This window comes from Trachypithecus francoisi, unplaced genomic scaffold (assembly GCF_009764315.1).
Source record: "Trachypithecus francoisi isolate TF-2019V2 unplaced genomic scaffold, Tfra_2.0 Lachesis_group20, whole genome shotgun sequence".
In the NCBI taxonomy this organism is placed as follows: Eukaryota; Metazoa; Chordata; class Mammalia; order Primates; family Cercopithecidae; genus Trachypithecus; species Trachypithecus francoisi.
In genome coordinates this window covers 67357690-67370604 of record NW_022681466.1, presented here as the reverse complement: position 1 = coordinate 67370604, position 12915 = coordinate 67357690, and the positions used below count along the sequence as shown (strand labels likewise).

The following is a 12915-nucleotide window of genomic DNA, read 5'->3' as shown; positions in this document are numbered from 1 at the left end:
GGGACAGCCCCAGCAGGCATTTGCTGTGACTCAGGGGGAGCCCCACCCACAAGGATGACTCAACTAGCCCTGCCTTGCCTGCAGGCCTGCACCCATTCTCTGGTCCAGATGGCTCTATTCCATTATCCACCAATTTAACCAGCACACTGAGGACTTAGGCCTGGAAATGCCACTGTGGAGGGGCATGGCCACCTGGCCAGAAGCTCAAATTCCTGCACCTTGTAGTGCCTCAACCTTCCTGCTCCCAAGCCATGATAAAGGAGGCAAGTCACAGTGCCTGTCCCCCATTCTGACACCCAAGCTCAAATCACACAGCACCTTGTTAGAATCTTTTTATTCAGAAAAAAAAAAAAAAAAAAAAAAACCCAAAAAACAAAAAAGTTTTCCAACCACACACGGGAGGGATATGGGTAGGGGGAGGTGTCTGTCCATCCAGCCCTGGCCCCCAGCCCATGTGGTTTTGGCAGCAATAAGGGGTATGGGGTAATGGCCCAAAAAATAAAATGGTTTGTGTGTGTATGGGGAGGAAAGGGGTGCAAAGCTGTGGGGAGCGGTGAAGGGGAAGGGACAGACGAGGTCAGTACTGGGAACGCCGAAGGTGGGAGGCCATTTCATAACATTTCTTGTTGATCAAACCACCATGGACACCTTCTTTGCCCATCAGCAGGACTAGCGCTGGAGGAGGAGGAAAGAGAAAGGAGGCTAGGACCCAGGTGTCACAATTCCACCCCCTGCCAGCTGTTCAGCAGCTGTCCAGCCCTGGGGGCTGTAACCCAACCTCATCTCTCCCAACCACCCCCCCCAACACACACACACAGGCAGGCTGTCAGTCACCCTGAAACAATAAGGCTTTTCAAAAGAGGAAAATCAAGCTTAAATGCTGGAGAGGAAGAGACTAAAAACTTGGGGGTCAAAGGCTCATAGACTGTTGACTCGTGTTCAGGCTAGAAAGGGCTGTGGATGAGCATGCCACCTCCGGGTTCTAACAAAAAAGCTGATGATTCAGGACCCCAACAATCTACTTATACTCCTAGAAAACAGCTTCTAATCTGAGCTCAAGGCAGAAGTAACTTAAGAGGTAATGCAGTTCAACAACTTCGAATTACAAGATGAGGAACTGAGACAAATGGAGGGACTATCCCATGTTCCATCCAGTATCCAGCAGCCAAGGGGCAGAATACTGGTCTGACTCCCTTCATGCTGGGGAATCACACAAAAAAGCACCCTCAAGATTACCAGAGGGCGGTACATGAGATCTTGGCGCTAGAGGAAGGGTAAGACTCAGGAACTCACTCTTGTCAGTCTTGGTGACAGTGACATTGAAGGTGGGGGCCCCACCGGTGCTCTTGGTACGAAGATCCATGCTAAACTCCCCATCCTGCAGCAGTGAGTCCCGGATCACCGAACATTTCTGGCCCCCAAGTGTCAGCCCATTGACGTAAAAACTTGACCGGTCTTTGCCAACCAGGACACCCACCTCAGCTGGCTGGAAGAGGAACCAAGCGCCCATCAAGTTAGTCAGTGCACCAAGATTCCCACCTTGTTCTCCAAAGACCCACCCCGCGAAGTTACATACTCAGTACCCATCAATGAACTGTGAGAAACTCTGAGGACTGTGGAACGTCAGTGCAGAAAACGATCATGATTCTCAAACCTAGAACATGGGACCAGGGAGGAAGGGATGACATACTTCTCTAGAGATTTAGATCTCAGTGTTAACGGGGAAAGTAAACCCAGGAAATAAAGGGAATCAGTGAGAAAAGTGAGGAGCCTTTGGATGCTCAGAACTCTCCTTCAGGAAAAGCAGAAGCGGAGAGGGGAAGGGAGGGGGGCGGGCGAGACAAGAGAAGCAACTTTGCCCTTATTTGGTCAAAGGTTCTGCAGGAGCTCTTAGGGCCCGGACGCCTGGGTCTCCAAGTAACCTAGTTTAGCTCCAGGTATGTCTGCCCTGACATGAGGAAGCAGACCCCTGGGGGCTTTCCGGGAAAGTTGGAAAACTTTTGAAGGTGGACGGGGGCTAGACCCGGCAGGCCGGCTCTCGGGTCTAGGTACCCCGGGAACCTTTTCCCCCCTCCCCCTTTCACCCCAAGCCCCCACATCCGGTCCCCTCCCGCCCGGAAACCCCCTTCCCCCCCTTTCGAACTTCCGCTCCCCCTCCCCACTTCCGGGCAGTGTGGACAGGGAGATGGTGGTGGGAGCAACGGTAGTCAACCCATATTCTTTCGCTTATGCTGTCTCAGAACTTCTCACAAAGTTCCCCTGCTCCAGGCCCCGCCGGATGGCGGGAAGGGAGGGCGAGGGGACTTCCGGGATTGGCCTCGCAGGAATGTTGAGTCCAACGTGCTGAGCTGGGGGGGCGTGTGGTGGCCTCGCCCTCTCTAACGGAGTTGGGAGGGGCCGGGAGTCCACAGAGGGTGGGCAAGGGACCAATACCACGCGCCTGGGGCTCCCTCCCGCACCAGGGGAAACAATGGCAGAGGGGCGCGAGCTGGCGGCCGGATGGGGAGCTGTGAGTTTGAGGGTCCCCGGGTCCCCTCTCAATCCCAATCCCCAATTAAAATTGAGGCGCGTCCCCGCCCCGCCCTGGGAGAGGCGGAAGTGGGCCGCCGCACCGGGCGCCGCGCCCCTCCCCGCCCTGTGCCCCGGATGTAACGCCCCGTCGCGGAAAGCGGGGTAGCGGGCGGGATGGGCGCTGCCGCCTGGGACATAGGACTTAGGGGCAACCGAGGGACCCGCTCACGTGCAGCCGCCATTCGCGCCGCTTCCTAGGGCAAGCACCCAGTCAGGGCCTCTCGCTGCGCGCTCTAGACCGCGCCCGCCCCCACCCAATTCCCTCCCTCAGGGTCCAAGCCCGACCAGTGCCCCGGACCACAGGCCTCGCAGTACCGTGATGTTGACGAAGGTTTTCCCGGGGACGGCGGCCCAGACGGATGGCGAGTCCTTGTAACCCACGATGGCCGCGTCCTGACAGGTCCCGTCCGCCATGAGGTTGTCGATGTAGGCGTTCCACCCGGCCATGGCGCTGCTACTGGGGCTGCTCTCGGCGCTGCTGCTGGGGCCGCGGGCTGGGCTCGAGCTGCCTCGGCTGGCGGGCGGGGGGAGGCGGAGAGCTCGAGACACGCGCTGCCGTCCGGACCGCGGCTCTGCTCGCTGTGCAGCAGCCCTCGCACCGCCACTTCCTGCTCCTCCCCCCCGCCCCGCTAGATTTTTATTTGCAAAGGACGGTAGGGGCGGGGCCTACTCCCCATTCCCTCCCTCCCCCACTCGCCAGCCCAGACAGCGAACTTTGCAAATGCAATTTTAAAAATCCCTCCCCCTATTGCAAAATTTGCAGAGTTCGATGGAAAGCAATGTAGAAAGATGTGGGGTGGCGGGAGAGAGGTGAAGGGTAGGGTTTGCTCCAATTTGCATTGAATATAAACCAGACTTTGGTATCGGGGCAGGGAGTGAGCCAGAAGGAAGGAAGGGAAGAGAAAGGAGGAAGAATTAGCAAGCTGCAAATTTAGCAAATTAAGGAGAGTTCGGGGAGTCCAGGGTTAAATGGGATGACTCCTCCTTCCCCCACCTCCGCCGAAGGGAAGGACCGGCGGGCGGCGGCGCGTGTGCCCGCGCCTGCGCCTGCGCCAAGGCCGGGAGGGAGAGCGCATGGGGCGGTCGGGGCCGGAGCCGGCTGCACGGGAGCGCGCCCGGCCCGACCCATGTGGACCCTCCGGGAAAGAAGGCGGGCTGGGGACGTGTCTCCCGCCTGGCGGAAAGGGCGGGGGCGAAGCCGTGCACGCTGCCGCCTCACCACCCTTGATTTTACTTATTCAATAGGAAAGCAAAGGGGAGTTCGGCCAAATACCCTAGTCGCTCTCATAGCTGAAGGCACCCACCGGGGCCACTTCTGTCCCCAGCGTCTTCCCGGGTAGTGCAGGTTAGGTTCACCAGGGCCCATTCTCAGTCCAGAGGATTGTCCCTTCTCTGGATCGGCTCTAGCCCAGGGCCTTATCCCATATCCCAGCCATGCCCGCCCCGGGCAGGCAATGTCTGGATCACCGGCCGTGCCCCTTGGCCTGAGTCTGCAGAGGTCACTGAGCGCGGACACCCGCGGGGCTTAACAGGCGGGGCTATTTTTCGAAGCGGAAGAATACTCAAGTTGCAAGAGTGACAACTTTTTCAAGAAGGGGAAAGTCCCACTTCGGGCCCTTTGGGTTTCTTCTCAGTCAGATGTGCGCTCGCCGCCACCTGGGGAGGGCGGGGCGGCCGCGGTGAAGCCGTCTTCTCCGACCCGCCGCCGAGGGCTGGGCCGCTTCCGGAGCCTGGGTTAGGGGCGCGAGGTCACGGAGCGCGGCCCGGGCTTGGTTTTCTCTCGCCTCCTCCCGAGCGCGGCGCGCATCCCTGGCGTCCACGCCGAACCCCACAGTCCCCGACGCCCCTCGAGCGCGTGTTCCTCGACAGCCGCGCGGCTGAGTCACTGGCGGGCTCGGGCGGGGCCGCACCCGGGCACGTGGCGGCGCTCCCCCCACCCCCCGCCATCTCCTGACCCCTGACCCGCCGCACCCGCACCCCAGGGTGGAAAAATCCCGGGAGGAGCGGCCTGAGATGAGAGGGCGGGGCGAGATGGGAGACGGGACGGGTGGTGGGGCAGGTGGCCTGAGGTGGAGGCTGGGAGGCCGCGCTGGCCGGCGGGGCGGGGAGCAGGGGTGGGGAGAGGGCGGCGGGGGTGAGTCACCGGGCGCGGGCTGCCCCGGCGCCGGCGGGAAGGGCCTCCGAGTCGAGCCCCGTGACCTCAGCCGTTCGGCTGGCATGGCCGCAGAGGAGCTCGGGGCAGACCCCGCACTGGCCCTAGAGCCGGCAAGGTGGAGATCTCTACCAAGAGCAGAGACCCACCTCCCCGCAGTGCTACGGCGGGGCGCCGGAGGAGCCCCAGGCGTGCAGAAGCTCACAAAGGGCCACCCGTCCTCGGTCCATTCATTTTCGTTCACTGTTGATTCAACCCCATTCATTGATGGGCTGGGGCCGTGTGCTGAGCGCCCACAGTCGGTGGGGAGAAGGGCTCTGACCAACAGTCTCCACGCCGGGCGACAAGTGCTGTCCCAGCGTTATCAATCGGGCGCCGCTCCAGCCTAGAGGGCTGGTCTAAATTCGTCTCCTGGCCCCTAACTCATCCCCACGCTGGCTGGCCTGGAGAGGGTAGGATGGGGCGGCGCCGATAATGGCCGTTATGAGGACCCTAAGAGGTGAGACCCTCTCGCCTTCTGAGGTGGGGGATTCAATTTTAGATGTCAGAGCTTGCCCAACAGTCCCCTCCCTTCCCCCACTGAGGGCAGAGGCCCGCCCAGCGATCTGAGCATGTGTGGACGTCAATCCTGCAGCCCCTCTTCCAGGCCCCCTCCCCAGCCTTGCAGGGCTCAGGTTACCCCTGGCCTTTCCTAAAGGTCACACATTCCTCTTGACGTTTGCAAAAGGGGAATGTAATCCTGGGGTGGGGGAGACCCCTCATCTGAAGCCCCTCCCCTGCTCCTCCCAAAGGGTGGAATTAAAACAGGGACTGTTCCTCGGGGACAGAAAGAAAGTGGGGGGATAGTAGTTGACCTTTGGTAAGGGGGCAGGTGCCCAGGGCCAGAGGCTTCTGCTTTAGGCTGTAGTGGGCACTTGGCTGCCAGCCCAGTGTGAAGGGGGGAGGATGGAGAGAGAGAGAGGCGGGGCTGGCTGGGGACCCAGTGGCTCAGGGATAAATGCGCAGCCTGAGAGGGGGTGAGCTGACACTGTCCCAGCTGCCACCTAGACTCGGAGCTCCATCCAAACCTCCAACGAAGACATCCCAGGTCAGGTAAATCTTCCAGCCCCGGGGGTGGACGTAGTTAAAGGGTGCGCATGGTGTTGACTTGGAGGAAGCGGGGAACGTTTCTGCTTTTTTTCCTCCTGGGACTGGAGGTGCTTGAAAAAGCTGGGGGAAGGGGCGGCTGGAGCAAGCAGATGGGACCAACTCCGGGAGCGCCTAAGGATCTAGGGAAGGGAGGCTGTGAGGAGGGGCAGCAGGGATGGATAGAGAAGGCAGCTAGAGTTGGAACCAGTTGGAACCCTGGTAGGGAATTGGGGTCCAAGAGGATTTCGGAGCAGGAAAATGAGAACCAGAAAGGACTGGAAGGCCACCAGCCATGGAGAACAGACTGCTTGACCAGAGGGTGGAAGGAGAAGGCCTAAGTGCAGCCTTGGGGAGGTGGGGGCTTGGGGAGTGATGGCATCCTAGGAGCCATAGATGAGAGGCCCCTGGATTCTTAGGATGGGAGGGTGGAATAAGAGCTGTTCTGAGTGGGGGAGGGGGCTGCGCCTGCCTCTTTGGTCTGTGACCTTTTTGTAGGGTATTTTTAGCTCCAGCACCTGCCTTCTTGGAGTGGGGAAGACTCTTAAAGGGCAAGGGCTTTCTGGTTCCTTAAGAGATCAACTGTCTACACTTACACCTCCTGTCCTGCAGCCATGGCCATGCAGAAAATCTTTGCCCGGGAAATCCTGGACTCCAGGGGCAACCCCACAGTGGAGGTGGACCTGCACACAGCCAAGGGTAACATGAGGCCCATTGGATAGGCTCGCCTCAGAAGACCCCAACCCTTTGGGCGTCGCCCCCCAATTCTGTGCCATATCCTCTCCTTTCTCTGTGTTCCCTTTCCCAGACTTCTTCCCAAGCCCTCTTCCAACATGGAACCAGAGCTGGAAGCTGGGAGAAGGGGAGAAGCAGGAGTCTCTCTCTGCACTGCCTCCTGTCCCTGAGCTCAGAGAGGATACCTCAGCCCTTTGAGGGGTAGAGGGGACTCCCTGTGAGCTTTTTTTTTTTTTTTTTTTTTGAGACAGAGTCTCGCTCTGTCACCCAGGCTGGAACGCAGTGATGCAATCTCGGCTCACTGCAACCTCTGCCTCCCGGGTTCAAGCGATTCTCATGCCTCAACCTCCCAAGTAGCTGGGATTACAGGCCTGTGCCATCATGCCCAGCTAATTTTTGTATTTTTAGTAGAGACGGTTTCACCATGTTGGTCAGGCTGGTCTTGAACTCTTGACCTCAAGTGATCCACCTGCCTAGGCCTCCCAAAGTGCTGGGATTACAGGCATGAGCCACTTGGCCTAGCCATCCCTGTGATCTTCCAATTTCTCCTGCCCCAGGCCGATTCCGAGCAGCTGTGCCCAGTGGGGCTTCCACGGGTATCTATGAAGCTCTGGAACTAAGAGATGGCGACAAAGGCCGCTACCTGGGGAAAGGTGAGGAGACACCAGTGCAGAAGGAGTCTGTGTGGGTGGCTTTAGGACATGGGTGCACAATGGGTAGAGGACTGGAACCCCCAAAGCTCTTGAGGAGCTGGAGTCCACAGAAAGAGGCCCAATTGATTGAGATCCAAACCTCGTCCTCTGACCTGTCTAGGAGTCCTGAAGGCTGTGGAGCACATCAACAAGACTCTAGGCCCTGCTCTGCTGGAAAAGGCAAGTGGGGAAGCCGGCTCCCTGCAGTCTCCTCTCCCTGCCCCTGCTCCCTCACCCCGGACACGCCTCTCCCCATTTTCACTTATCCTCCCCCTGTGCGTGCCCTGACTTCTGAGAAATCTGACCTCTGCTCTCCCCTCTCAAACCCACCCTTCCAGAAACTAAGTGTTGTGGATCAAGAAAAAGTTGACAAATTTATGATTGAGCTGGATGGGACCGAGAATAAGTGTGAGTGCAGGGCAGCGGTGGGGAAGGGTTGAGGTATGGGAGAGATGGTGAGAAGCTACAGGGGTGAGGCCTGATGGGTTATTTCTGGGTCCCCCATTTTGGGTCACACCGCAGCTGGATGGATGTGTGTTCATTCCACAGGCATTTCCTATGCCTGCCCTCTGCCAGGCCTGGGCTGGGCCGTGGACACAGACATGCAGCTGACACATTCCCCCGGGGTGGGGGCTCCCAGAGCTACTCAGGCGGTGGGAGAGAGATCTGTTAACCAATTCTTCATGCTCAGTGGTTCGGAGCTCTGGCGTCTTCCTGGAGTAGCCACCCCAAACCCGGAAGAAGCTCTCATCCTTGCCTCCCGCTTGCCTCCTTCCAGCCAAGTTTGGGGCCAATGCCATCCTGGGCGTGTCCTTGGCCGTGTGTAAGGCAGGAGCAGCTGAGAAGGGGGTCCCCCTGTACCGCCACATCGCAGATCTCGCTGGGAACCCTGACCTCATACTCCCAGTGCCAGTAAGTGCAGCTACCCGCCCCCACTAGATCTCGCCTTGACAGAGCCACCCCCACCCAGCCAGGGATGCCCCCATGGAAAATCCACCTTTCAGACCAGCTCCTAAGAAGCAGTTTCCTGAAACTGAATCTCTCCTGCTGTGGTCCAGCCCCTCCCTCTTTCCCACAATCCAAACCTTCCCTGAAGCTTCTATGTGCTTCCTTCCCTGCCATATAACCCAGTTCCTTCCCATTCCAGTCCCAGGCTCGGTAACTCCAGCCTCATTCCAACCCCGCACCCTACACCTCACACCCCAAATCATATTCAGAGTTTCTTTGAGGCAAAGATCTTGGCATTTCTTTGTATCTTCTTGAGTCCTTCTTACACCAGTGCCCTCTTAATGAATGGAAACTCTTTGAATTTAATCTCAATAATAATGTTACCATTTCTTGTTACTTACTAGGAAGATTGCATAAGAGCAGGGACTCTAGAGATAGATTGCTGGTTTTGAATCCTGGCTCTGCCTGTTAAGAGTTGTATGATTTTAGGCAAGTTCTTTAACTGCTCCGTCTCGGTTTCCCCATCTGTAAAATGGGGGGTAATAATGATACCAATGAATAGAGCTGTTTTGAGAATGAAATAGGCTTATATATGATTCCCCATCTGTAAAATGGGGTGTAATAATGATACCAATGAATAGAGGTGTTTTGAGAATGAAATGGGCTTATATATGTAAAGTACTTAGTGCCTGGCGTGTAGTAAATGCCATATAAAAGTGTTAGCTATGGCCGGGCGCGGTGGCTCACGCCTGTAATCCCAGCACTTTGGGAGGCTGAGGTGGGTGGATCACAAGGTCAGTGGTTCGAGACCAGCCTGACCAACATGGTGAAACCCCATCTCTACTAAAAATACAAAAAATTAGCTGGGTGTGGTGGCGGGCGCCTGTAATCCCAGCTACTCAGGAGGCTGAGGCAGGAGAATTACTTGAACCCAGGAGGCAGAGGTTGCAGTGAGCCGAGATCGTGCCACTGCACTCCAGCCTGGGCAAAAGAGCAAGACTCCATCTTAAAAAAAAAACCCGGGTGCAGCGGCTCACGCCTGTAATCCCAGCACTTTGGGAGGCCGAGACGGGTGGATCACAAGGTCAGGAGATCGAGACCATCCGGGCTAACATGGTGAAATCCCGTCTCTACTAAAAATACAAAAATTAGTCGGGCGTGGTGGTGGGCACCTGTAGTCCCAACTACACGGGAGGCTGAGGCAGGAGAATGGCGTGAACCTGGGAGGCGGAGCTTGCAGTGAGCCGAGATCGCGCCACTGCTCTCCAGCCTGGGCGACAGAGCCAGACTCTGTCTCAAAAAAAAAAAAGTGTTAGCTGTTATATACTAGGCACATGCTAAGAACTTTACATTCAATTTCTCTAATTTTCAGCAAAAGATCCTACAGGGAAGTAGAAATTTTATAGAAATGAGGAAAGAGAGGCTGGACACGGTGGCTCACGCCTGTAATCCCAGCACTTTGGGAGGCCGAGGCGGGCAGATCATGAGGTCAGGAGTTCGACACCAGCCTGACCAACACGGTGAAACCCTGTCTCTACTAAAAATACAAAAATTAGCCAGGCATGGTGGCGCCCGCCTATAGTCCCAGCTACTTGGGAGGCTAAGGCAGGAGAATCACTTGAACCCGGGAGGCAGAGGTTGCGGTAAGCTGAGATTGCACCATTGCCCTCCAGCCTGGTGACAAAGCGAGACTCTGTCTCAGAAAAAAAAAAAAAAAGAAATGAGGAAAGAGGCTCTTGAGCAAAATTACTCATCCTAGATCACTGAGCGAGTAAGCAGGGAAGCCAGGTTTCCACCCCAACACCCCCTGCCCCTGTCCCTTCTTGAGCCCTCATGCCCCAGCCCAGGTCCAGACACCGTCTCCCCATCTCAGGCCTTCAATGTGATCAACGGGGGCTCCCACGCTGGAAACAAGCTGGCCATGCAGGAGTTCATGATTCTGCCTGTGGGAGCCAGCTCCTTCAAGGAAGCCATGCGCATTGGTGCTGAGGTCTACCACCACCTTAAGGGCGTCATCAAGGCCAAATATGGGAAGGATGCCACCAATGTGGGTGATGAAGGTGGCTTCGCACCCAACATCCTAGAGAACAATGAGGGTCAGTGCTGAGCACCCTGGGGGGCAGACCCCCTGGATCTCCACATGGGCAGGGAAGGCTGTAGACAAGGAGTGCTGGAGTCTCAGGTCCTTTCTTGGTCCTCCCCCAGCCCTGGAGCTGCTGAAGACAGCCATCCAGGCAGCTGGTTACCCAGACAAGGTGGTGATCGGCATGGATGTGGCAGCATCTGAGTTCTATCGCAATGGGAAGTACGATCTTGACTTCAAGTCGCCCGATGATCCCGCACGGCACATCACTGGGGAGAAGCTCGGAGAGCTCTATAAGAGTTTTATCAAGAACTATCCTGGTGAGGCGCTCAGGTGTCCCAGTGTTCCTGCCCGAATCCCCTGCAGCTGCCTAATACCCTGATTTCAGTGACCTGCTTTACCATGGGCTTGGATCCTTCCAATCCTTAGCCCCATTGAAATCCCCATTTAAGCTCTTCTGCCCTGTCACCCCTCCATGAGGCGCCTTCTGACCTCTAGCCCTGTCTCTGCTCCCAAACCCCACCAGTGGTCTCCATCGAGGACCCCTTTGACCAGGATGACTGGGCCACTTGGACCTCTTTCCTCTCGGGGGTGAACATCCAGATTGTGGGGGATGACCTGACAGTCACCAACCCCAAGAGGATTGCCCAGGCCGTTGAGAAGAAGGCCTGCAACTGTCTGCTGCTAAAGGTCAACCAGATTGGCTCGGTGACTGAATCAATCCAGGCGTGAGTATCTCCTGACCCTGAGGCTCACCATCGCCTCCCTCTGCCCCAGCTCTGCCCACTCCAGCTACAGTCTCACCCACTAACTCCAAGCTTACCTTTCCCCGGCACCTGACCTACCCACACGTTGATCTCAATGCTTTGACTAATCTTTGGCCTGACTCCAAGAGCTTTGCCACTGTGGCCCTGTCATGACTCCCCACCCGCAGCCCACACCATTCCTGTCTCAGATTCTGCTGTTCTCACCAGCATCTCAAGAGCCCAAAATCAAGATGAGAATTCTTTTCCTCTCCTACTTCCCAAAGAACTTAGTCACTGCCCTTCCTGCAGAGTGCTTGCTACCCAAAACAGCAGGGACAGTCCCCACCCAACCTCTGCTTTCCCCCTGAGGAGCCTCTAGAAGGCCACATCAAATATCCTTTCCACTCAGGTGCAAACTGGCCCAGTCTAATGGCTGGGGGGTGATGGTGAGCCACCGCTCTGGGGAGACTGAGGACACATTCATTGCTGACCTTGTGGTGGGGCTCTGCACAGGACAGGTACTTGCAGCTTCTGTCTACTGAGTGTCTCACCAAGTTTTCTTGGGGTCCCTGGCCTCCTGCCTCTGAGGTGAATGTTCCCTTGGGGCCAGGTCCAACCCCTCCTCTCCAGCCTCACCCAACCCTCCAAATCCTTCTTCCCTCATCAGATCAAGACTGGCGCCCCCTGCCGCTCAGAGCGTCTGGCCAAATACAACCAACTCATGAGGTACAGCGGGAACAGTGGGCCTGGGCATTGGGGTGCTGGAGGCCGTTAGGTTGGAAGGCAGCAGCCCTGACCTTGCCTGCATTCTAGGATCGAGGAGGCTCTTGGGGACAAGGCAGTCTTTGCTGGACGCAAGTTCCGTAACCCGAAGGCCAAGTGAGAAGCTAGAGGCTCTAGGACTCCACTGGACAGACCCAGGTCTTCCAGACCTGCTTCCTGAAATAAACACTAGTGCCAACCAAGACAGCTGTGTGCTTCTTTGTGGGCGCGAGAGGAGGGATACTGGTTTCTGGGCTGAGCTGGGAAAGACAGGAGGTGGAGAGATGGGAGCAGGGAGGGGAGGCAAATAGATGTGTAACCCACTAGGACAAAGAGGAGGTGAGGGATGCAGAGAGGAAGCTGGGTGGATCTAGAACAACAGAGGTGTTCACATTTCCAAAGGAGGTAGGGGGAAGCAGATGTTATATGGCAAAATGAGGCAGAGTTGCCAGTGGAGCCAGGCATGGTAGCGCATGCCTGTAGCCCCGGCTACCTGGGAGGCTGAGTTGAGAGGATCACTTGAGCCCAGGAGGTCGAGGCTGCAGTACACTCTGTTCGTACCACTGCACTCCAGCCTGGGCTGCAGGGCAAGACCCTGTATCAAAGCAACAATAACAACAACAACAAAAAAAGACAACAAACAAAAAACTAAATTAATAAAGAGTTTCAGAGGGAATAAGAAACCAGCTCCAGGAGAGGGGAGCAGGGTGGGGCTGAGGGTCCTGCCACCACCATGAGGGGAAGCTGGCTGTGAAGTAAATGGTCTGCACAGGACACTAGAGTGAGGCTGCAGTCCTAGTGAGGGCTTTGTGAGGATGAGAGTGATGATGACAGTGGCTGCCTCTCCTAAGGAACTTACAGGATCTGAAACTGTTCTCAATATTTGACATGTATTGTCCTGCGCAATTGTTCAAACAGGTCTGTCAGCTGCCATAATTATCCTTATTTTACAGGTGAGGAAACTGAGGCACAAAAGGTTAAATGCCTTACCCAAAGTAACGGTTGGCAGCTGGCAGGATTAGGATCCAAAGCCAAGGTATTTGACTCCAGCGATTATACTCTTGTATCTTTATTTTGAGCCAGCTTCTTGATCCAACACCC

At 56.5% G+C, this 12915-nt stretch overlaps 2 protein-coding genes across 5 annotated transcripts; one reads left to right on the top strand and one right to left on the bottom strand.

The window, feature by feature from the left end:
* Positions 1-319: 319 nt before the first annotated feature.
* PFN1 (profilin 1) lies at positions 320-3713 on the bottom strand. The gene is made up of 3 exons (XM_033184972.1): positions 2887-3713; positions 1294-1486; positions 320-675 (listed from the first exon to the last, which is right to left on the bottom strand). Exons 1-3 carry the CDS (start codon positions 3016-3018, stop codon positions 578-580), a joined length of 423 nt encoding a protein of 140 aa, XP_033040863.1. The 5' UTR covers positions 3019-3713; the 3' UTR covers positions 320-577.
* Positions 3714-5656: 1943 nt separating this feature from the next.
* ENO3 (enolase 3) lies at positions 5657-12019 on the top strand. 4 transcript variants are annotated; one of them, XM_033184956.1, is made up of 12 exons: positions 5657-5815; positions 6461-6547; positions 7141-7236; positions 7397-7455; positions 7614-7683; positions 8054-8187; positions 10097-10319; positions 10429-10626; positions 10833-11034; positions 11462-11570; positions 11720-11778; positions 11866-12019. In XM_033184956.1, exons 2-12 carry the CDS (start codon positions 6463-6465, stop codon positions 11933-11935), a joined length of 1305 nt encoding a protein of 434 aa, XP_033040847.1. In that variant the 5' UTR covers positions 5657-5815; positions 6461-6462; the 3' UTR covers positions 11936-12019. The 4 variants fall into 4 exon arrangements, with proteins under 4 accessions (XP_033040847.1, XP_033040848.1, XP_033040849.1 ...); XM_033184957.1 differs by having other exon boundaries at positions 5671-5810; XM_033184958.1 differs by having other exon boundaries at positions 5692-5815; positions 6358-6547.
* The last annotated feature ends 896 nt before the right edge of the window (positions 12020-12915 follow it).

What these genes read in the sequence shown, in the direction of transcription:
- PFN1 (XM_033184972.1), bottom strand. Translation starts at nt 3,018, where the DNA reads ATGGCCGGGTGGAACGCCTACATCGACAACCTCATGGCGGACGGGACC. An exon ending in AAACCTTCGTCAACATCACG is followed by an intron (nt 1,487 to 2,886) that starts GTACTGCGAGGC and finishes TTCCTCTTCCAG; the next exon opens with CCAGCTGAGGTGGGTGTCCT. An exon ending in TGTCACCAAGACTGACAAGA is followed by an intron (nt 676 to 1,293) that starts GTGAGTTCCTGA and finishes CTCCTCCTCCAG; the next exon opens with CGCTAGTCCTGCTGATGGGC.
- ENO3 (XM_033184956.1), top strand. Translation starts at nt 6,463, where the DNA reads ATGGCCATGCAGAAAATCTTTGCCCGGGAAATCCTGGACTCCAGGGGC. An exon ending in GGATGGGACCGAGAATAAGT is followed by an intron (nt 7,684 to 8,053) that starts GTGAGTGCAGGG and finishes GCCTCCTTCCAG; the next exon opens with CCAAGTTTGGGGCCAATGCC. An exon ending in CATCCTAGAGAACAATGAGG is followed by an intron (nt 10,320 to 10,428) that starts GTCAGTGCTGAG and finishes GTCCTCCCCCAG; the next exon opens with CCCTGGAGCTGCTGAAGACA.